Source organism: Pseudophryne corroboree, chromosome 2 (genome assembly GCF_028390025.1).
Source record: "Pseudophryne corroboree isolate aPseCor3 chromosome 2, aPseCor3.hap2, whole genome shotgun sequence".
Classification (NCBI taxonomy): Eukaryota; Metazoa; Chordata; class Amphibia; order Anura; family Myobatrachidae; genus Pseudophryne; species Pseudophryne corroboree.
Window position 1 is genome coordinate 310,449,098 of NC_086445.1, and position 25,808 is coordinate 310,474,905.

The 25,808-nt window shown below is 41.3% G+C and overlaps 1 protein-coding gene across 7 annotated transcripts in view; it reads right to left on the reverse strand.

Annotated features, from left to right (window-relative positions):
- The window catches only part of DACH1 (dachshund family transcription factor 1), a 516,624-nt gene that overhangs the window by 233,884 nt on the left and 256,932 nt on the right, over positions 1 to 25,808 (reverse strand). For all 7 annotated transcript variants that reach the window (XM_063952924.1, XM_063952923.1, XM_063952921.1 and 4 more), the window contains exon 3: positions 19,742 to 19,903. In XM_063952924.1, coding sequence (XP_063808994.1) covers positions 19,742 to 19,903 — 162 coding nt within the window. The remainder of the gene's footprint in view (positions 1 to 19,741; positions 19,904 to 25,808) is intronic.

Genomic DNA, 25,808 nt, shown 5'->3' on the forward strand with positions numbered 1-25,808 from the left:
ATAAAATGAACGATCAGTAGAAATGTTGGACAAATAATCAAAAATTCATATACTCCTCAAAATTTGCATGATATTGGCTATAATTTTGGAGAAATATTCTGCAGGAGGTCAGACTCAATAATCTGATCCGACTCATTCTGGAGTGATAATTGGCCCCTAGGTGTTCTTTACACACTCCAGATGAAATGTACCAAGCTCTACAGACAGAGAAAGTTGAACAGCAACCAATAATCTTCTTTAATTTGTCTAGCACAGTCTTTGAAATTACATTTAGTTGATGTAGAGAACTACTGCACTTATCTCTCTTTGAGACTTGATACATTCCACCCTATGAGATTACTGTACTGAGCAGCCAAAAATTGTCTTATCGGTCTGCTTATTGCATAGTGTGTACCTAGCTTAATGCTACAGTACATAGACTACAAACACTTCCCTGGCTCCATAAAAGTACAAAGAGAAGAAAAACCACAGGATAATTATAAATGAACAGTCAGTTGGTAATCACAAAATTATACTATTTTTTATTTTCCTGGTCAGTAGACATACTTTAGTGTTGCTTTTTTATGCATGTTAAAAACTTATGTTTATGTAAAAATATTACAAAAGGTATTTGTTGAGATAATACATTGATTCACATATCTTGCATCGAAGACCATGATTTTTTCATTGTCTCATTATATAAGGATTTTATTCAATATGAAGGTTTTAGTAATACAAAACATGTTATGAATTGGAAATATTGTCATTGAACTATAGACTGTTGCGGAGCAAGCGTCTGATGGCTTCTTCACCCGACTATTTAGAATCTGCTCACAGCACTGCCAGCTTAACCAAAAAGGATTAACTCTCATATCCAACTGAGAACACAGATAATTCTCTGTAATTGGTAAAAAATGAAGATGAATGGGTCTGAGAGATAAGGAGCAATTAGCTCATCAGCAGTTACAGCTGTGCACTCAATCCGACTCCATCTCTGGAGTCTTAGTCCTTTTTAAGGGACCCATGCAGAACAAGTGTAAAAAAATAAAAAAATAAAATGAAAATATTTTATTATAATGAAAATAAGTAGGAAACGTGCCTAAACAGCACCATGTTACTGTTTCTTTTAACAAATATTAGCATTTGTAAATAACCGGTTGACGTTAACTTTTAAACTGCCTCGCTTCCATTGATCTGAATCTAAAGTTATTTTGGATATATTTTTTTGTTTCTACATAAACGAAATTACTACTGTAGACACTCCTAAATTCCCTGTCAATCGTTTCATTATAGCAGCATCATCTGTTTGAAAATATAAGCAATTCCCTCATCTAATTATTGGGAGGATTTTAGGTTCATTAACATTGCCAAGGCAGAGAATCAGATGTGCAAGTGCAGTACTGTGCTCAGTGGCCTGAAATTTCACTTTCTTTTTATTTGATTTCTCAAGGTCTTGGATACTTTTCATTGAAACAGGGAAGTTGCAAACTTTCTCAACACAGAAGCAGCAGAATAAATACTGGATTCAAATTACATGAAAATCAAATATTGTGTTGGAAAAGGATTTTTCCCAGAGATGTGAAGATCCAGTGATATAATCACTGTGTTTCACTTTTGTTTTATTAATTGTTTTATTATTACACTGATACCTATATTGGGTACTTTACAGATAATGTTAGTGGAACATTAAAATGATTGGTTACTGATGGTGCCCAAGTCATGTAAATATATCCACTTCATGCCTAAAGCTTTCAGTGTAAATAAAGTCTTTACTACAGCATTGTTTAAGGAAGGTACAGGCACTTAAACCATATCTATGGCATTTAGTGTTCGAAGTGAGAATCTTAATACTGTAGTTATCACTGGGATTGGGACTCCTCCTTTTACCTCCAAATATAAGTTTTTCAAAAGTATCAGGCACCAATGTTTTAATTGGATATTCTCAAGCAACAATTTAATTGTGTGCTTGATAATCAACTTATTTTTAAACTATTTAAAACAAAATTTTCAATTTAGAAAATGAAGTACATGCAGAGAGCTCCTATTCTCTTTAACTCTAAAAAACACAGTAAGCCAAACCCTTACAATAAAAAGTGAGACCAAATTTTTCAGCATCATTACAACATACAGCAAGGTCCACATGCAAAGCTTATTTTAACTCTTATCAAGGTTATAATTATGCTTTAGAGTTTAAAGGAGCATGAGATGAGTTTCTAAAGCATTAGCCTTGGGCTACCATACCAAACATTACTCTAATGATCATTTACTAGCTAATAATTCAGGCTGCTTGTAAATGTGTGTTTGGTACATGTGTGAATAGGGGACAGTATCAGGATCCCTGCGCATGGGATGCCGGTCTTCAGAATACTGAAAGTAGAATCCCGACATGCAGAATAACAACACTTGCTAGGTAAGTATTCTGACCCTCTCTCATTACACCCTAAACCCTCCATACCCACAGCTTGACCATAACCCTTCCCGCAGCAGCCTAACCCAAACACTCCCCACTTAGTTCCTAACCCTAACCCTCCTTCCCCACAGCCTAACCCTAACCGTGCCCCATAGTACTGTACCTACCTAACCCTATCCTCCCTTTTCAGTGCCTTACCCTAACACTCCCTCACTGCAGCCTAACTCTGATTAGTGTATCATACACTCATCTCCTACAGGAAGAGTAGCCCACACTGGCGTGTCCTGCCTCCAGACAGCAATCTAACCACTGCAGCAACTGGTGCCAGTGTATGCCCCTTTTAGGATGCACCACCAGCTGCCCCACTGCAGCAGGGACAGCCAGTCCAGAGACCCTGCTGTTACCTAATTGAATCCCCCCTTAGCTAAAATACAAGTGGGACAACAAGTCATGAGTCGTGGTCAGCTTGATCATAAGACAATCATCAGCAGAAAAATGATATTCAGAATTTAAAGAATTGGTTGGTCCTACAAGTAATCTGCAACTGGAACGGTATCAATGATTTCTTATCTTTTACCACAGCTAAAAGGTTTGTATGGACTATCCTATTAGCCCCGATGCCAGCATCATGATCCCCCCAATGCCGGCACTTATCGGGCATTATACTTTGCGTGCCTCAGTCATGCCCTTCAGACCCACGAAAACACATGGATCCAGTTAACTGATCCCGGATCCCATCTGTTATCGGGTAATCGGGGCACTATTTTCGGATGAAGAAACGGGCTGTAATAGGACAGCTGGATACTCGCCATCAGGCTTAAATCGCGATATCAGTCCATTGTTTTCATTGAAACAATGATCGGAGCTAATAGGATATCCCCCTAGTGTGAAACCAACCAATGAAAATATCTGCCAAATGAAACATAACTTCCATAGGAACTGCCCCCACTGAAGCAAATATGCAAATATGTCAAACACTACCAATACAAATTCAATTTGGATGAAAGCATTGTAAGAACAATAAACTGAAACTGGTATTGTAGTATTGTATGTTAGTCTTCTATTCAATTCATTCTGTGATTGTTTATGTCCCTGTTATTCCAGCAAATTATGATGGTCTTTGTTTCCTATGTTTTAAGACACACAGCTACAATGTCTTCATGATTGATTTACTTCCTTACGAAATAATAATGTTTTGTTGTGAATGTAGGTTAAACAATGAGATTTTCATGGGACATCTGTTTTAAGATCACAATCTAAATAAGTATGAACTCATTTCCTACTTAGCAAGCCATTTGCTAGTGTGGATGTGTGTTTATGAGTTCTGTATATCAGATATTGCTGTATGAAAATTTTATTTTTTGAACATCTACTTAATTGTGTATGTTTCCTTTGTGTACAAAAATAAAATGTAGGCATTGTTACTGATTCTTTATTTTTGTTTTAGAAACCCATTAGTAGTTATAATCAAGTCATACTATTCTGGAATAAAAATAAAAATGTATATATATTTATATAGTCATATTTATTCAATCATATACTATGTGTGTGGTAACCTTCACTCCTTCACATTGGAAAGAAGCAACAACTATATATAGAAAGAGTGGATATTGTCTAAATTCCAAGTGTCACTGTTGCAATTGTTATTATCCTTTATTTATATGACACCAAAAATTATTTGTAGTACACTGTTACAGAGTACGTAAACAAATAAGCAAATCAAGAAAAAAGTGACATACAGTTCAAGACAATATAGGACAAGTACAGGGTATATTAACATATCTGCACCAGCAGATGGCACATAAATAAGTATCAGGGTGGCAGAAAGTCGTGGGATCTGGTGCTGTCAAAGGAAGCATAGAGAAAAAGATAGATTAAGTAAGAGAAGGAAAAGCACATGAGGGAAGCGAGCCCTGCTCGTGAGAGCTTACATTCTAGAGGGGAGGGGCACAGATGGGGTAGACAATGTGGGGTACATTTACTAAGACAGAAGTTCTATTTAAGATGGGATGTTGCCAATAGCAACCAATCAGATTCTACTTCTCATTTATCTAGTACTTTCTAGAATATAATACCTGGAATCGGATGGTGGCTATGTGCAACATCCTATCTTAAATAAAACTCCCATCTTCGTAAATTTACCCCTAAGTGTGGAACAAAGGATTAGGAGAGTTGGCTGGGATTGGTGAAGAAGTGGATCTTGAGCAAGGCTGGTTCTGCCATTAGGCAGCTTTAGGCAGCTGCCTAAAGTACAAGGATCTGGGAGGCGCAACTGAGTCTGCCCATCACAAAATTAAGAATGACTCAAAACTGAGTCTGCCCATCACAAAATTAAGAGTGATTCTGAAAGAAACATACTTGTTTTATGTAATGCAAGTGGTAGATTTGGCACACTTTCATCTGAAGGGCTGGGAAGTGGGTATTGGTGGTGGTTGGGGGCAGTAGGCTGAAGTTTTGTTTAGGGTGCAAAGAAACCTTACACCAGCCGTGGTCTTGAGGGCCTGTTTAAGGCTTTTTAAAAAGGTGGAGTCTGATAGTGAGAGAAAGAGAATTCCAGAGATAGGTAGCAGCATGTGACAGCAATGACTGTCTATAGTTTGACTATATCTTTGCTTGTAACAATTAAAAAGTCTCATGAATAAACCACTACAGAACAAATATAAAGTGTAACAATGTCTGGGTATAAATAATGTACACCATCTCTGAAAACAAATAAATCCTGATATCAAAAGAAGCATTTCCCCTTTAAATGGCATAATGTTGTGTTCATTACAAACACAGATGTGAATACAATTGTTGTGCTCTATATTCTGAATTTTGTATATTGTTTAGTTGTTTCACTGCTACTGGGTCAATATATAAACCTTGTCTTTGTAGAGTATTTCTTATCTATGTTTTTATCTTGCATTAGAGACTGTACACTGTGAGATGATATGCCTTGTGTACTTCTTAGGTCACTGCTTATGATTTATAACTGGCCATAAAAGTATGTAGTGTTTCTACATAATAAAGTATTATTGCATTGTAGAAGCTGCCCATGTGGCACACTTCTGAACATACTCTCAGGCATAGTGTTACACATTATTTGTGAGATATCCCCCAAAATATCAATTTGTGGTACCCACAAATATTCAGGGTCCTCTAGATTTACCATGAAGGAACCACGCATCTCTGAAATCTGCCTCTGTCCCTCCATTTTCGACCGTAAAGCAGCATCAAGTACATGGAGGTGGGACACTGGTATGTGCAAATAAGTGTCAAGTGTCAAAATATAACTAAGAGTAACACTACCCTTTCTTGCTTGTTGCTTGGTTTGTACATCAAACATTTTCAATATACAGTATACAAAAGATATAAAGGAGACACTAATCCTACAATTGTGCAATAAAGTTGACAAACATTTATTCATCACAAATTTACACTATAAAACACGTAATACTGTAAATTTAAGGCTTTACAAGAAATGAGTGTGTCAGATGCATATAGCTATAAAGTGGCTCCTGAACCCCAAAGACCTGGCATCCACTATGACCAACCTCTGGATCAGGTTCCATTCCACCAAAGATGACTCCACTGCACATCCAATGCATTTCAAGCTACTTGCTCTTCATCAAGGCAGTATATAGTGGAGTTTTAATGATCCCTTTATATAGCATTCCAGGATCAGACCCTTTCTGACCCAGGATGCTACTAAGATTCTTATCCACTCACTGGTCATCTCCAGACTGGACTACTGTAATCTGCTCCTGACTGGCATTCCTGACAAATACCTCTCTCTACTCCAATCTATCCTCAATGCTGCTGCCCGGCTCATATTCCTCACCAAACGCACTACGTCCACCTCTCCTCTCTTACTAGACCTTCACTGGCTCCCCTTCCCTTTCAGAATTAATTTCAAGCTTCTCATACTCGCTTACAAAGCCCTCTCCCACTCCTCTCCCATCTACATCTCTGACCTTATCTCCCTTTACACTCCCACCCGTCCTCTGCGCTCTGGTAATGCACGCCGACTCTCCTGCCTACGGATTACTTCCTCCCACTCCTACCTCCAAGATTTTTCACGTGCTGCATTACTTCTCTGGAATTCCCTACCTCTCCCCCTCAGACTCTCCACCTATCTACAAAACTTCAAACGGGCTCTCAAGACCCACTTCTTCACCAAACCCAGCCAAATCTCATCCTAACCCTCTGTTCTACGCTCTCTATGTACCCCATCTGTGTCACCCCTGTCTGTCTACCCCTCCCCTTTAGAATGTAAGCTCTCTCGAGCAGGGCCCTCTTCCCTCATGCGCTTATCCTTTCTTACTTTAATAATCTTCAACTGCACCAAATCCATCAGTCTTCTGCCACCTGATACTTATTCCAGGGTCATCTGCAGATGTAACTATCTTTTTTTATCCTGTACTTGTCCTATACTGTCATCAACTGTAAGTTGCTCTTTTCTTGTTTGATTATTTGTTTATGTACTCTGTAATTGGGCGCTGTGGAACCCTTGTAGCGCCATATAAATAAAGGATAATAATAAATAATAATAATAGCATGAAGGTCAAATGTTTCCAGGTCAAATCTGTTTAAATTTAATTTATTAATAAAATCCATTTCCCCTATACATTTCTATGCAATCAGATTATTCATGAAGTCCCAGCCTCTCTGACTTTATTATGTTCCACTCTGCATCTCCTGAAAGGTTGAGAAATATACACTTGCTGCAGATTTATGTTGATGATGGTGTGGCCATAATTGGAAGAGGGGATCAGTTTGGGATTTAATCTACAAGGGGAAAGTTGTGGCACAAACCAATAGATAAAATACTGCTGTAAATATATAGATGATAATAATACCATACACAGTGTATTCATATATAATGTGTGATAGTGTTGCTAATGACAGGGTAGTTACATTTTCTCACCATTCTAACAAAATAATTATGGTCTGCTATCATAACAGTACATAGTACATATGAACATATAGCCCCAGGGGTGGATTGGGATGGAAAACCAGCCTGGGAAATTTATGGAAACAGCCCTAATGTAAGTGGGGTCTAATGAGGGGTTGTGGTCTGTTGATGGTGCAGGAACGCTCCTAATATGACCTGATTGTACCCAGTTGTGGCCTTCCTTGAGTCTTTTGCTGCAGTTGTGTCTGAGACCAAACGCGGATTGGGAACTAAAAGTGGCCCTGTAAATTTATTTTAGAATTATTCAGACATGGGCTGCACAAGAGGTATAACATACCGTGTAGCATGTCAGCCTACCAGGACTCTTCCTGGTGAGCCCTAGGGCCAATCCGCCCCTGTATAGCCCTAATATGTTTTAATGGCCAGCTTATTTACTCTTTTTTATCAAAGACTGCAAAAACGTCATGCTGGCTTTTACTAATCTGATGACAAGAAATTAACTTCAGGTTTAGTCAAGTCAGAAAACCAGAGAGCACATACCTGATGCAAGGTGGACTATATCAGTGTCTCTCAATTCCAGTGGGATACCCTAACATTACATGTTTTCCATATTTCCTTGCAGGAGCAAAGGTGTATTCATTACTCACTGGCACATTTTAAAGGATCTACAGGTGGTGCTAATTATTTCACTTGTGAATCTGTGAGGAGACCTGGAAAACTTGCACTTTTATCAGAGGTGGATTTAGGTGTCAGGTAGCCCATAGGCACAACAGCAATGGCCACACCTCACCTCCTAATTTTATGATTTTCATTGATTATAAACTTTCATTTGGCGATTTGCAGTTGTATATAGAGATGAGCGGGTTCGGTTCCTCGGAATCCGAACCCCCCCGAACTTCAGCCTTTTTACACGGGTCCGAGGCAGACTCGGATCTTCCTGCCTTGCTCGGCTAACCCGAGCGCGCCCGAACGTCATCATCCCGCTGTCGGATTCTCGCGAGGCTCGTATTCTATCGCGAGACTCGGATTCTATATAAGGAGCCGCGCGTCGCCGCCATTTTCACACGTGCATTGAGATTGATAGGGAGAGGACGTGGCTGGCGTCCTCTCCGTGTAGAATAGATTAGAGAGACACTTGATTTACTACTTGGGGAGCATTAGGAGTACTCAGTACAGTGCAGAGTTTTGCTGATAGTGACCAGTGACCACCAGTTTTATTTATAATCCGTTCTCTGCCTGAAAAAAAACGATACACAGTCACATAGCATATCCGTGCTCAGCCTCAGTGTGCTGCATGATAATATCATCTATGTATATCTGACTGTGCTGAGTGCTCACTGCTCACACAGCTGAATTGTGGGGGAGACTGGGGTGCAGTTAATAGCAGGAGTACAGTGCACACTTTTGCTGCCAGTGTGACTGACCAGTGACCACCAGTATATTGTCTGCCTGAAAAAGTTAAACAAACACTCCTGTGGTGTTTTTTTTTTATTCTATAAACACATTCTGCTGACAGTGTCCAGCAGGTCCGTCATTCATTATATTATATAAATATTTACCTGCAGTAGTGTTATATTTTTTTTGTTCATCTCTATCATCTTTATCATCTCTATATTAGCAGACGCAGTACGGCAGTCCACGGCTGTGGCTACCTCTGTGTCGTCAGTGCTCGTCCATAATTGTATACCTACCTGTGGTGGGTTTTTTTTCTATCTTCTTCATACTAGTAGTTTAGGAGTCTGCTGACAGTGTCCAGCAGGTCCGTCATTATATTATATATACCTGCAGTAGTGATATATATATATTTTTTATATCATTATCATCTCTATACTAGCAGACGCAGTACGGTAGTCCACGGCTGTGGCTACCTCTGTGTCGTCAGTGCTCGTCCATAATTGTATACCTACCTGTGGTGGGTTTTTTTTTCTATCTTCTTCATACTAGTAGTTTAGGAGTCTGCTGACAGTGTCCAGCAGGTCCGTCATTATATTACATATACCTGCAGTAGTGATATATATATATTTTTTTTATATCATTATCATCTCTATACTAGCAGACGCAGTACGGTAGTCCACGGCTGTAGCTACCTCTGTGTCGTCAGTGCTCGTCCATAATTGTATACCTACCTGTGGTGGGGTTTTTTTTTCTATCTTCTTCATACTAGTAGTTTAGGAGTCTGCTGACAGTGTCCAGCAGGTCCATCATTATATTATATATACCTGCAGTAGTGATATATATATATTTTTTATATCATTATCATCTCTTTACTAGAAGACGCAGTACGGTAGTCCACGGCTGTAGCTACCTCTGTATCGTCAGTGCTCGTCCATAATTGTATACCTACCTGTGGTGGGGTTTTTTTTCCTATCTTCTTCATACTAGTAGTTTAGGAGTCTGCTGACAGTGTCCAGCAGGTCCGTCATTATATTATATATACCTGCAGTAGTGATATATATATATTTTTTATATCATTATCATCTCTATACTAGCAGACACAGTACGGTAGTCCACGGCTGTAGCTACCTCTGTGTCGTCAGTGCTCGTCCATAATTGTATACCTACCTGTGGTGGGGTTTTTTTTTCTATCTTCTTCATACTAGTAGTTTATGAGTCTGCTGACAGTGTCCAGCAGGTCCGTCATTATATTATATATACCTGCAGTAGTGATATATCTATATTTTTTATATCATTATCATCTCTATACTAGCAGACGCAGTACGGTAGTCCACGGCTGTAGCTACCTCTGTGTCGTCAGTCACTCGTCATCCATAAGTATACTAGTATCCATCCATCTCCATTGTTTACCTGAGGTGCCTTTTAGTTGTGCCTATTAAAATATGGAGAACAAAAATGGTGAGGTTTCAAAAATAGGGAAAGATCAAGATCCACTTCCACCTCGTGCTGAAGCTGCTGCCACTAGTCATGGCCGAGACGATGAAATTCCATCAACGTCGTCTGCAAAGGCCGATGCCCAATGTCATAGTACAGAGCATGTAAAATCCAAAACACAAAATATCACTAAAAAAAGGACTCAAAAATCTAAAATAAAATCGTCGGAGGAGAAGCGTAAACTTGCCAATATGCCATTTACCAAACGGAGTGGCAAGGAACGGCTGAGGCCCTGGCCTATGTTCATGGCTAGTGGTTCAGCTTCACATGAGGATGGAAGCACTCAGCCTCTCGCTAGAAAAATGAAAAGACTTAAGCTGGGAAAAGCACAGCAAAGAACTGTGCGTTCTTCGAAATCACAAATCCACAAGGAGAGTCCAATTGTGTCGTTTGCGATGCCTGACCTTCCCAACACTGGACGTGAAGAGCATGCGCCTTCCACCATTTGCACGCCCCCTGCATGTGCTGGAAGGAGCACCCGCAGTCCAGTTCCTGATAGTCAGATTGAAGATGTCAGTGTTGAAGTACACCAGGATGAGGAGGATATGGGTGTTGCTGGCGCTGGGGAGGAAATTGACAAGGAGGATTCTGATGGTGAGGTGGTTTGTTTAAGTCAGGCACCCGGGGAGACACCTGTTGTCCGTGGGAGGAATATGGCCATTGACATGCCTGGTGAAAATACCAAAAAAAATCAGCTCTTCGGTGTGAAAGTATTTCAACAGAAATGCGGACAACAGGTGTCAAGCCGTGTGTTGCCTTTGTCAAGCTGTAATAAGTAGGGGTAAGGACGTTAACCACCTCGGAACATCCTCCCTTATACGTCACCTGCAGCGCATTCATCATAAGTCAGTGACAAGTTCAAAAACTTTGGGCGACAGCGGAAGCAGTCCACTGACCAGTAAATCCCTTCCTCTTGTAACCAAGCTCACGCAAACCACCCCACCAACTCCCTCAGTGTCAATTTCCTCCTTCCCCAGGAATGCCAATAGTCCTGCAGGCCATGTCACTGGCAATTCTGACGAGTCCTCTCCTGCCTGGGATTCCTCCGATGCATCCTTGCGTGTAACGCCTACTGATGCTGGCGCTGCTGTTGTTGCTGCTGGGAGTCGATGGTCATCCCAGAGGGGAAGTCGTAAGACGACTTTTACTACTTCCACCAAGCAATTGACTGTCCAACAGTCCTTTGCGAGGAAGATGAAATATCACAGCAGTCATCCTGCTGCAAAGCGGATAACTGAGGCCTTGGCATCCTGGGCGGTGAGAAACGTGGTTCCGGTATCCATCATTACTGCAGAGCCAACTATAGACTTGATTGAGGTACTGTGTACCAAATACCATCTAGGTTCCATTTCTCTAGGCAGGCGATACCGAAAATGTACACAGACCTCAGAAAAAGACTCACCAGTGTCCTAAAAAATGCAGTTGTACCCAATGTCCACTTAACCACGGACATGTGGACAAGTGGAGCAGGGCAGACTCAGGACTATATGACTGTGACAGCCCACTGGGTAGATGTATTGACTCCCGCCGCAAGAACAGCAGCGGCGGCACCAGTAGCAGCATCTCGCAAACGCCAACTCTTTCCTAGGCAGGCTACGCTTTGTATCACCACTTTCCAGAATACGCACACAGCTGAAAACCTCTTACGGCAACTGAGGAAGATCATCGCAGAATGGCTTACCCCAATTGGACTCTCCTGTGGATTTGTGGCATCGGACAACGCCAGCAATATTGTGTGTGCATTAAATATGGGCAAATTCCAGCACGTCCCATGTTTTGCACATACCTTGAATTTGGTGGTGCAGAATTATTTAAAAAACGAGAGGGGCGTGCAAGAGATGCTGTCGGTGGCCAGAAGAATTGCGGGACACTTTCGGCGTACAGGCACCACGTACAGAAGACTGGAGCAACACCAAAAACGCCTGAACCTGCCCTGCCATCATCTGAAGCAAGAAGTGGTAACGAGGTGGAATTCAACCCTCTATATGCTTTAGAGGTTGGAGGAGCAGCAAAAGGCCATTCAAGCCTATACAACTGACCACGATATAGGAGGTGGAATGCACCTGTCTCAAGCGCAGTGGAGAATGATTTCAACGTTGTGCAAGGTTCTGCAACCTATTGAACTTGCCACACGTGAAGTCAGTTCAGACACTGCCAGCCTGAGTCAGGTCATTCCCCTCATCAGGCTTTTGCAGAAGAAGCTGGAGACATTGAAGGAGGAGCTAACACTGAGCGATTCCGCTAGGCATGTGGGACTTGTGGATGGAGCCCTTAATTCGCTTAACAAGGATTCACGGGTGGTCAATCTGTTGAAATCAGAGCACTACATTTTGGCCACCGTGCTCGATCCTAGATTTAAAACCTACGTTGTATCTCTCTTTCCGGCAGACACAAGTCTGCAGGGGTTCAAAGAACTGCTGGTGAGAAAATTGTCAAGTCAAGCGGAACGCAACCTGTCAACATCTCCTCCTTCACATTCTCCCGCAACTGGGGGTGCGAGGAAAAGGCTCAGAATTCCGAGCCCACCCGCTGGTGGTGATGCAGGGCAGTCTGGAGCGACTGCTGATGCTGACATCTGGTCCGGACTGATGGACCTGACAACGATTACGGACATGCCGTCTACTGTCACTGCATATGATTCTTTCACCATTGAAAGAATGGTGGAGGATTATATGAGTGACCGCATCCAAGTAGGCACGTCAGACAGTCCGTACGTATACTGGCAGGAAAAAGAGGCAATTTGGAGGCCCTTGCACAAACTGGCTTTATTCTACCTAAGTTGCCCTCCCACAAGTGTGTACTCCGAAAGAGTGTTTAGTGCCGCCGCTCACCTTGTCAGCAATCGGCGTACGAGGTTACTTCCAGAAAATGTGGAGAAGATGATGTTCATTAAAATGAATTATAATCAATTCCTCCATGGAGACATTCACCAGCAGCAATTGCCTCCACAAAAACACAGGGAGCTGTGATGGTGGATTCCAGTGGGGACGAATTGATTATCTGTGAGGAGGGGGATGTACACGGTGATGAATCGGAGGATGATGATGAGGTGGACATCTTGCCTCTGTAGAGCCAGTTTGTGCAAGGAGAGATTAATTGCTTCTTTTTTGGTGGGGGTCCAAACCAACCCATCATTTCAGTCACAGTCGTGTGGCAGACCCTGTCACTGAAATGATGGGTTGGTTAAAGTGTGCATGTCCTGTTTATACAACATAATGGTGGGTGGGAGGGCCCAAGGACAATTCCATCTTGCACCTCTTTTTTCTTTCATTTTTCTTTGCGTCATGTGCTGTTTCGGGAGTGTTTTTTGGAAGGGCCATCCTGCGTGACACTGCAGTGCCACTCCTAGATGGGCCAGGTGTTTGTGTCGGCCACTAGGGTCGCTTATCTTAGTCACACAGCTACCTCATTGCGCCTCTTTTTTTTCTTCTTTGCGTCATGTGCTGTTTGGGGAGTATTTTTTGGAAGGGCTATCTTGCGTGACACTGCAGTGCCACTCCTAGATGGGCCAGGTGTTTGTGTCGGCCACTAGGGTCGCTTATCTTAGTCACACAGCTACCTCATTGCGCCTCTTTTTTTTCTTCTTTGCGTCATGTGCTGTTTGGGGAGTATTTTTTGGAAGGGCCATCCTGCGTGACACTGCAGTGCCACTCCTAGATGGGCCAGGTGTTTGTGTCGGCCACTAGGGTCGCTTATCTTAGTCACACAGCTACCTCATTGCGCCTCTTTTTTTTCTTCTTTGCGTCATGTGCTGTTTGGGGAGTATTTTTTGGAAGGGCCATCCTGCGTGACACTGCAGTGCCACTCCTAGATGGGCCAGGTGTTTGTGTCGGCCACTAGGGTCGCTTATCTTAGTCACACAGCTACCTCATTGCGCCTCTTTTTTTTCTTCTTTGCGTCATGTGCTGTTTGGGGAGTATTTTTTGGAAGGGCCATCCTGCGTGACACTGCAGTGCCACTCCTAGATGGGCCAGGTGTTTGTGTCGGCCACTAGGGTCACTTATCTTAGTCACACAGCTACCTCATTGCGCCTCTTTTTTTCTTTGCATCATGTGCTGTTTGGGGAGTGTTTTTTGGAAGGGCCATCCTTCGTGACACTGCAGTGCCACTCCTAGATGGGCCAGGTGTTTGTGTCGGCCACTTGGGTCGCTGAGCTTAGTCATCCAGCGACCTCGGTGCAAATTTTAGGACTAAAAATAATATTGTGAGGTGTGAGGTGTTCAGAATAGACTGAAAATGAGTGGAAATTATGGTTATTGAGGTTAATAATACTTTGGGATCAAAATGACCCCCAAATTCTATGATTTAAGCTGTTTTTTAGGGTTTTTTGAAAAAAACACCCGAATCCAAAACACACCCGAATCCGACAAAAAAAATTCGGTGAGGTTTTGCCAAAACGCGTTCGAACCCAAATCACGGCCACGGAACCGAACCCAAAACCAAAACACAAAACCCGAAAAATTTCCGGTGCACATCTCTAGTTGTATATAATAATAAAACAAGCCATGAGATAAGACATTATATTTTTAATTAAGCATACATGTTTACTAATACAAAACTTTACATGAGCAGTCCGCGCATGTTCTGTTTGTCACCACTCCACTCAAGATAGTGTACAGTACTCTAAAGTTGGACATATTCTCTAGTTACTAGAACATTTTTAAGACTAACAGTAGTAGAACAAGCATCCAAGTAAGGGGCACATTAAGAGAGGAGGGGGCCCATGTGCAGTCTCCGTCTGGGTCCCCCCCTGTCTAGCCAATGGCTTAGTAGACTTTGAGCATTAGGGTCACTAGGAGACCCTAGCGCTGTATCAGAGTCTAGTGCACAGCTGACATTTTCCAGGTGACTTTCCTACTGCACATACTCAAAATGCAAGGAAAATGCCTGCTGTTGGTGATTTGTGTAGCACTGCTGCTAGTGATGTGGGTAAAGTATTCACCCTCCTAATCTTTCCTTACCTTCCTGGATCTCCTAGAAGAAGATAACAAAAGTAGACAAGTAGGTTTTAACTAGCACAAGGTTTTAACTAGCACAAGGCTCAAGTGCAAAACCTCAAGCTAGTTAAAACCTCAAGCTAGGTTTTAACTAGCACAAGGCTCAAGTGCAAAATGTGCTATTAGGACCTATTCCAACTTCTACATATAGTAGCACAGCATACTAAAAAATAACAAGACATTCTATGAAAACAAAACAAAATCACCATAGTACATTATAGTAAGGTATAGAGGCCCTCATTCCGAGATGATCGTAGCTGTGCTAAATTTAGCACAGCTACGATCATGCACACTGACGTGAGGGGGGACGCCCAGCACAGGGCTAGTCCGCCCCCCATGTCAGTGCCGCCAAGAGTAGCTCCCGACAAGCGCAGCTTTAGCGTACTGGCCAGGAGCTACTCATCGCTCCCTGGTCCGCAGCGGCTGCGTATGACATCACGCAGCCGCTGTGGGCCGCTCCCTGCACGGTCCGGCTATGCCTGCGTTGGCCGGACCACACCCACGAAACGGCGGCCAAACACTGCCGTTCCGCCCCCTCATGCCCAGTGACCGCCTCAGCCTGTCAATCAGGCAGAGGCGATCACAGCCCAGCTATGGCCTTCGGCCGTCTGGCATGTGCCGGTGCACTACGGCGCCGGCGCATGCGCAGTGAGTACCCGTTCGCTCGGCTGCGATAAAAAGCACAGGGCGAATGGATCAGAATGACCCCCTGAGTACAATCAAGCTGTGTAAGGTGGAAAGCAGCTGGACATGTTTTAAGTCAGAGCTTGCACCTCTAGCAGGTACTGATCTACAGTCATTGCCTGGCTAAATAGTGAGGTTCCCTTTTGACACTTCTACTTGTTCCCACTAAGCCTTACATTTCACAATCAACTTCATTCTTTCATAGTATTATTTATTTTTCTACAACTGTAAACTCAAGCACGTTTATGCTTATACTAGACAGATCTCCATTAAATGATTACTTTTACTCTCTTCTCTACCTCCACTCTTTCTACACAAATATAGCAATTTATATTAATGTTCAGGAAAATTGTGTGCATGCCACAAACAGCATTGTCTTATCAATAATATGGCCCATATCAGGCAATCTGTCACAAGAAACTACTTGATATAAAGAAGAGATTGCAGACATCTCAGCAATCAATATTAGGACGGCTACAGTATGGAAGATTCAGCTACTGCATATCATTTTGTCAGCATCTATTTCAATGACCAAATGAAGCATTAATTCAAATCATAAATCTATGGTGATTTAAATCTAGGAATGAGCACCTGCCTGCTTTAATGATTTATTTTGTACATTTCAGTAAGCAGGAGATTTGTCCATATGAACTGACAGGTCACCTTCAGATGCCAGCATCAGACTGTTTATCACCAAGCAGACTAACATCTCATCTTAGCAAGTAAATATTAAACTAAAAGAATCCAATTGATTCTGGATAGGGGAATGGCCATATTTTTATTTTCTTTTTGTGCCATTAATGCTTTATTATTATTATTTTTTCCCAATCGTAAGATATTATTTATTTTTTTCATTCTTCCCTAAAATGGTAATTCTTGTAGGAGGATGCGAACTCAAGGTTATCATTTTAAATTAGAATGTGGGAGATAAAATAATTACCTATTTGCATCTCTGCCTGCCTGCGATTCCCTTTACATGTTGACCTTTGCTATTCAGCAGTAACAAGTTCACAACTGTTTGCAATACTTATTTGGAGTAATAATATGCTCTATTAAATTCACTATGTCTCCTGGATTACTAAGTCATTATAGAAGCATTTAAATATTTGCATATAAAGAATATTGCCATTTCTGTATGAAATAAAGCTCTCTTTAAGACCCAATGAGGTGTCTAATAATTGGCACATCGTTTGCTTTATTCAATTAATTTCAATAAGATTCTTAAGTATATTTCAGAGGACCCTTATAAAGAAACCGAGAGTCACGTAAGTGATTCCAATAGAGCATTCTTGTATTAGAGTTAAATTATTAATGCAAAAAAAATTGACCCATTTTAATTTATCCCTGTGCAAGGTTCCTAGAGCTTGTAGTGCAAAGGTTAAGGCTATTGTCAAAGGGCTGCCTTGTGTGCTTCAAATTATTGCCCCCAGGATCTACAGTATGTGTTTCTTTGCTTCCCTGACACACAAGCACTACACTATTTGAGAAAACCAGGGGAGCTTTAACAGAGGAGGGGGCCCGTGTGCACCTCCAGGTGGGCCCCCTCCTCTGCACGGCGCAGTAGACTCTGCCATAGTGCCGGAGTGTACTTATCCGGAAACATGGCGCCAGCTATGTTCCGGAGACCAATGTGGCTACTGCGCATGCGCAGCGGGCACTTTAAGAGAGATTTTTGGTGCAACAACAATGCCCAACGCTGGACTCCAAAAAGCTAAGTGTTAAATTCTGGGTGCAGTGTGAGCAGTGTGGGCCCCCCTGGAGCCAGGGGCCCGAGTGCACCGCACACACTGCACCCATTATAGAAACGCCAATGTTTTTGGTTTCTAGTCCCAATAGCTATTGCTTCTTATTGCGGTAATAGGAAATTAAAGATTGCTTGGATGTATTAATATACACGAGCAGGCAAGTTCAGATTAAGGGCCAAAGGAGCCTGGAACAGAAAATGATCAATGGCCTAAGTCAGGAGCTGCATGTGGGCATGTAAACCAGCTACGCAACCAGCCCTAACATTTACTAAATATATAAAAGTAGAAAAATGCATACATTTGTGAGGAAAAGCGAAATTCAATTTTCATACTTATGATATTTGGCTGAGCATGTGGCCATGTGGGTGGTGTTCATCATGCTGTCATGATTATGGGCCTATTTTTAGGTTGAGGCCTGGAGCTGTAGTTACATCAGCCCTATTGTTAACCTGACATTGACCGGAATGGCTTGGTAAATTCTGCAAATAAGCAGCCCAAATAGGTTTCGTTTGAAATGGAAAATGAGGGATCTTAGCAGATATCTCCGATGTCTGCCCATGTCCGTCATAGATATATACATGGGATACATAATATTTGCGAGTACAATTTTACTTAGCTATGTGCAAATGGGGTGCACAGAAAAGAATGTCTGAAGAGCTACACTAGAGTCTACATTGCTTATTTATAGTCAATGCACTGCGACCTAATTCTCATTGGGCTATTATTTGTTTGTGTTAATTTGCGCACTAAGAGATGTCTTTGAGTAGCACTGATAAGCCAAATCTATGGTGAAAATGCCAGGAAATGGTTCTGCTAGCAACAGGCCATATTCCCATTTATACCTAATTGGAGATGTCACCAGTACTCAAATTGCCAAGCTGTGGAAAGCTTAACTTTCCTCACTATGATAACACCATCTTAGGTTGGCATTAGCTTTACCCAGCAAAGAGTAGTCAATGGGTTCGTGCTGGGTCTCTGGCAAGGTAAATTGCAGTGGTACATCATTATGTATGGCTGCAATCTTCAGCTATACATAATTATAGTTACCGCCAGTACACTGCCACCAATGACAATTCGTTAATTCATCAACTGTACAGTTTATAAAAAAAACTGTCAAATCATTATGTCCATCTCTATCTATGTTTGCTGGCTGGTCTCATCGCTTACACTTCCTGCTGAGTACAGGAAAAAAGAGCAAGTAATAGGCGGATTCCTGTAGCTAATGTATGCATACCTATAAAGCAGCTATGCAGTATGACTCTGAAAGTAACATACACTGTAAAACTATTTAATGTGATCCAAATCAGTACACGTGTTCTATTTCTCTTACTAAAGGGACACTTGAGAGAAAATGAGGGCATCTGTTTATGGACTCTCCAAAATGTACTGTAATAAAGTTTAAAAACTAATTGATATTGAAAAAAGTACAGATGTGTCCTCTTACAACTTTGCTCCATGCGCTACAAGTCGCGTTACACATAACGCGTGAGTGCTGTGTGTCTCGGTAGCATTGAGCATTTTTTTTGCGTCTTCTGCAGCAAAAATGCGTCTTAGATGCAATGTAATAGGACGCACAAGTAGCTTAAGCTGATTAAAATGATATGCAGCATGCCTATATTCTGTGTGTGACTGCGACTTTATCGGATGCAGGTAGAGCCGCTATTACACACAGATTATATCATTTTAATCAGCAAAAGCTACTAGTGCGTCATATTGCATTGCATTGTGTTTAAGATATATTTTCGTGGCAAAAAACGCTCAGCGATACCGAGTCCCGCCACAGCATGGCGCGACTTGAAGGACTTCAGCAAGGATGAAAGAGGACACATCTGTACTATAGGATATGTAATAGGTATAGTAAGTAAAACTTTTAACAAAACATTATAAAAAGGAATCTAATTAGTTGTTGAGTTATATCCCTTTTATTCATGCGGACATGTTTTGGTAAATGTCATGGGGTGTGACTTTAGACAAGGAAATATTTCCATATGAATACATTTTAGTCTGTGCTTTCAACATATTACTATACATGGTAAAGGGACTATGCCTTACAAATGTCTACATATTCTTGTAATGTATCATCCTTTAGTATCAGACCAAAGTTATGCATGTGAATATGTACAATTGAATTGGTGCTTACCAACACTGGAATTGAGATCACCATTGTCAGAGTCTGCTCCGTGCTGTGTATTGCTGCCATGGTAGTTGCTCATAGCTTCTAATTTGATTTTTTTAACCTTCATTGCTTCAGCTATGGCTGCGTTGGTAGCAGCAGCAGCCGCTGCAGCTGCTGCCGTTAAACCTGCACGGGATTAAAACAAAATGGTCAGAAAAGATCATTTAGTAATTACATTAATAATACTATTATTACTGATAGTAAAAATATTATTCTTCCAGCTATTATTCTTCATTCAGTTCTTAAGTCTGATCCAATTCAGTTCAGAAGCTACAGTATTGCTGTGAACAGAAAATGCCTTATACATAACAGACGGGGGGTTGCCCTCTATGTTTCACACACTCATTGCGGACAGTAGGATATCATCATGCGATGCAGTCTCATAATAATTATCATCTTGGGGTATATTTACTAAAAGTCGATTGTGGGTCTATTTAAAATTGACCAGAATAGAACCAGTATACCCACAAAATCGACTACAGTGTTTCTATTCCAAATACCTCATTTACTAGTAGTGGATTTTGAGTTCCATTTTTTAAATTGATGTGAGTTCTATATAAAGTTCTAAATGTGTTCTGTTTGCCAAAAATCAACAAAAATAATTGACAAAAAACAATAACAAATCAACCAAAATTATACAAAAGCATTCTTATTGGTCAAAACAGGTCACATGCCCAGTATTACCCACAAACACCTTAATTTCTGTACTAATTTGCATGTCCTCAATTGTTTTATATCATTGATGTGCCTTTCAATACCATGATTTATGCAGCCCGAGTGCCCCACATGCTTCTCCCATGTTTTTCCCATCATATTGAGGTTTCAGAAAATTCACAATGATATTAAAACAAATAGAACTGTTTCTGATGGTTCTATTGAAAGAGGTGATTTTAGGTCTATTTTTGGTTCTAATGAGGTTCTATTTTCAAATCGACTGTTAGTAAATGAGCTTTTCCTTTTGATGTCTATGGGGAAGTTCCAATGGTCTATTTTGAGATCTATTTGTATGTGAAGTCAAATATCTGGTGATTTCGAGGGTATTTTGGGTTTTGCCTTTAGTAAATACCTGATTGTCAAATGCACCACCAAGTCACCTCAAAATGAACTGAAACTGAAAATCAACCTTTAGTAAATATACCCCCTTGAGTGGATGTATTAACCTGGAGAAGGCATAAGGAAGTGATAAACCACTTATAAATGCAAGGTGATAAATGCACCAGCCAATCAGTTTCAAACTGTTAATTTACATATTGTAGCTGATTGGCTGGTGCGTTTATCACCTTGCATTTAAACTGGTTTATCACTTCCTTATGCCTTCTCCAGGTTAATACATCTGCCCCAATGTTCCAAACTGATATTTGTATTCCAGGCTATACAATGAAACAGACAGCTTTAGTAATATAATATCAATCTTACACTGTATACATGTTATTGACAGAATTTGCATTTGTGATTAGAAATCTCAATGCAACTACTACATGGAAGAAAAAGTCAGACATGTGGCATTAATACGCAGTCTTGGTTACCAACCATCTGATAGGCAGATGGCATAAACTGATTCTCCAGCTGAAATGTTGTGCCACATTGTTTAAAACCTTGTTTGCAGTCTACATGTTAACAGAGCCATATTGATATACACAATAAATCATGGCCGTATTGGAACAGTCTTGTTAGTTTCAATCACAAATGCTCTCTGCCTTAGTAATGACGAGCATGCCCGTTAAAAACAAATTGAACAAAAATAAATAAATATATCACTGTTTAGATATAAACTAGAATCATTTTCTAGCAACAAAATATCATTTTATTCCGATAGTATTGTACTATTGGGACACATCAATTCTTGAATGTTTTTATGTAATTCTTGCGCTTCTTTCTAAGTAGTTTTAAGTTGTTTTTTTAATAGCCATTAACTTCTTATAGTCAAATAGAAATTATCAGCCATTTCAACTTAATGTACCATTTTTTTTTTAAACATTGTTATAGCTTACCAAATAGTTATGCTGCATTTACACCTGCCATAACGTGATTAAAATATTTATGACTCAGGTGGCCTAATGTTTTCAAACATATGTAGTAAAGAAGACATATACAAAGGTTTATTGTAAATAAGCAATCAGATATATACGTATGTGTCTTCATATATCTTTGCTTCAGTCATGCCAAACAGCCCCTTTTAGCAGGGGTGCGTTAAGAGAGGAGGAGGCCCGTGTGCTGCCTCCTCTATACGGGGCCCCTCCTCTCTGCAGGAGCACTGTAGAGTCGGAGCACTAGAGGGCTCAGACTGTACTGCGCATGTGCAGATCTCCGGGAAAATAGCATGGCGGCCATTTTCCCAGAGAATTCTCTACTACACATGCGCAGAACTCTATGAAAATGGCAGCTGTGCCATTTTCACTGGGTTTTAACAGTGCTGGTGACATCGGCGTGGGACCCCGGAGGGGTGAGTATTAAAAAAAATAGGTGCAGTGTGTGCCCCCTCTGGACTCAGGGGCCGGTGTGCACCGCACACACTGCACCCATTATAGAAGCGCCAGTGCCTCTTGGCACGCAGGTCGTGTGAGAATCTTCTAGCATCTTTTTTAAAAAAATTTTGACCAAATGTGACTAGGACGCATGAGGAAACTATGCAGAATAATTTGTTATGACACTTGTATATCTGTGTGCGACTGAGTCTCTAAATTGGTTTATGAAGTGCTACAAAGTAGCAGTCGTAGAATTTTTTTTCCAGTGCAAGTTCTGTTCTGCTCTGCATACAGTCTCAGTCACATACAATATACAGGTGCCATATATCAAATTAATCAGCACAGTCTCCTTGTGCATCCTAGCTGCATTGTGTTGTGAATAAGATGCATTTTTGGCATGGGTCCTGGCGGCTCACTCACACTGGCATTATGTGCTGCATTGCGTATTGAGGCTGGATGTATGAGGACAAATCTGTAGGAACAGATTTAATATTGGTCAGTTTTTCAAAACCACTGAAGACTGAAGTCTTTGAAGGATATATTTAAAATGATGACTGCAATTAATACTAAACTAGTCTGATTTATTTACTAGTGCAGTGTGAAACCCATGGGATAAAGGCGATGATTATCTACATTTTGAAAAAATAACACATAGTAAATGCACTTCATATTGACTGGCTGGAGTAGGAAGGGCCCACTGTGAAAATCAATGTTGGTGGCCCATGAAGAGATGCATCTCCAGTGGGAGCATGACTAGTCCATGGAATGGTTCCAGTTAGCCCACAGATTGAATGGCTGGAATCTAACTTGTCAGTCCTAGGGATGGACATCAGAAGGCTAGCATCGAATGGTTACCAGGCTTCCATCATCAAATCGTGTGATGGCTAGTTGTGAGCGCATCAAAACCATTCCATCATATAACCATCAATACTTACACTGTTTGCAGAAGTAGCTGGAGATATGTGCATGTGCACATAAGCTATGCTGTGGACACCACTTCTGGGCATTCACAGCTGAACATAAGCAGTCACCCATGGAAAAGGCATCAAAAGGCAATATAAAATGGTATTCAACTATTGGACCTTCTTCATTCAATAGAAAAATCATTTCCATTGTATCGGAATCATCGATGGTGGCTAACCATCAGTTTCCAATGCGCCCCCCCCCCCCGCAGTGTGTCCTCAAATCACTTCCCTCACAATCCATGTACTCTACCTACACCAGAGTTGAGGGCTGAAAGTAAAGCAGGCAGAGCTGTGACAGTATCCGGATGCTAGGTCACCATGGATAAGGTCGATAGTCAATAGGTTGACCACTAATTGTTGACAGGCATTAGATCGAAATGGATAAAAGGTTGAAATGGCAATGGTCGACACAAAAAGGGTAGACATTATTTTTTTTTTTACATTTTTTTTTTTTTGACTGTTCCCATACTTTACAAACCACTTGGACCATGGTTGGGAATAGAAACATGTTCCGAGCGCAGCGGTAGAGAAGCCAGTATGCGAGGGGACATGGTGCACTAATTGGGGTTTCTGGTCACTTTACGGAGTAAACAACACTAACAAAGCTCATGTCAACCTTTATTTGTGTCAAGTTTTTCCATGTCGACCTTTTTGTCATGTAGACCTTTCATGTGTCAACCTTGTTTTAATTTCCATTTTTGGGTAGACCTAGACACTGTTGACCTTTTGCTGGTTGAAATAGACAGCCATACCCGCTGTGACATAGAACAGGAGTTCTCGAACACTGGGAACCATTGGTAACATCCTGGTATCCCAGTAAACAGGAGCAACACTGCATAGAAATGCCTTTAACAGTTTTATTTATGTTTGTTTGTTTGTTTGCTTTTTTACTTGTGGGTATTTTATTAAGTACTATAATAACTGAACCTGCAAAAAACAATTAATGCCATGAAAACAACACAGGCCCTCATTCCGAGTTGTTCGCTCGCTAGCTGCTTTTAGCAGCATTGCACACGCTAAGCCGCCGCCCTCTGGGAGTGTATCTTAGCTTAGCAGAATTGCGAATGAAAGATTAGCAGAATTGTGAATAGAAAATTCTTAGCAGTTTCTGAGTATCTCCAGACTTACTCAGCCATTGCGATCAGTTCAGTCAGTTTCGTTCCTGGTTTGACGTCACAAACACACCCAGCGTTCGCCCAGACACTCCCCCGTTTCTTCAGACACTCCCGTGTTTTTCCCAGAAACGCAAGCGTTTTTTCGCACACGCCCAGAAAACGGCCAGTTTCCGCCCAGAAACACCCACTTCCTGTCAATCACACTACGATCACCAGAACGATGAAAAATCCTTGTTATGCCGTGAGTAAAAGACCTAACTTTTGAGTAAAATAACTAAGCGCATGCGCTCTGCGAACCTTGTGCATGCGCAGTAAGCAACTAATCGCAATATAGCGAAAATCGGCAACGAGCGAGCAACTCGGAATGACCACCACTGTTAGAGCACACAAGAAAGCTTTATAGCAGAATAGCCTATCCTAGCATACAATTAGCAGAGTAGTGGTAACCTCAACCAGTGTAGTCATGCAGACTTTTCTGTAAGGCTTACTTGATATTCTATGTTGTACAATTATTTACCGATCAGCAGAGCTGACAAACTAAAAAACATCATACAATATTGAACGTTTCTATTAATCCATTCAATTAACACAGCTCAGACCCAAACAACAATAACTCTAAATTAAAAAATATCAAGCAATAACGGAGGTCTCTATTTATACTGGAATTTGCTAATCACATTAACCATGCTGCACTAAATCAAAAAGAAAACCACAGTCTACCTTGGTGCACCCTGCCTGGAGATAAACCCTACTAGGCACAGTCGCACACAGATATACAAGTGTTGCATATTAAATTAATCATTGCAACCTTGTGAAGCGGTTTTGTTGCATCTGATTGCAACTAATACCCCATTAAGACTGACAAATATTTCCCGGGATATTGCACATGAACGCAGTATTTCATATTTCATCCCAGGTCTCGACCAGGGTTGAATCCGGGATCGTCCCAGGATACAGTGTAGTGTGAATGGGCCCTACTCGGTATTCAGTACACGGGACTGTTAAAAGGCCTCTCATTTGAGCTTTCTTGGACTCAGAAAAGATGATGTCATCATCCAGAGCCCAGGTAGGCACCCTGGAAGCGGAGGAAACGGGCAATATGGCTACCTGAACTGATCAAGAGATTAGAGAGCTGCTCAGCATAAGGAGGGAGGAGAAAATAAAGAGAAAGATAACAGGCACAGTGAAGGATGCTATTATTTATAAAAACATTGCAAAGCTGCTTGAAGCCAGAGGAATTATCCACACACAACAGCAAGTTGTTAAAAAAATGAAGACTCTGAAAAAGCAGTTCTTGAAGGTGCAAAATGTCAATTTCTAATGACATGCATATGCATTTGCAGGAATTTCATGGGATCAGTGTAAACGGGACAGTCCCGAGTAGATCCCAGGTTTAGGTGCAGTGTGAAAGGGGATATTCCCGGGTTGTGTCCCGGGATGCGTCCGGGAACACACTCCCGGGTGTGACCTGGCTCTGTCAGTCTGA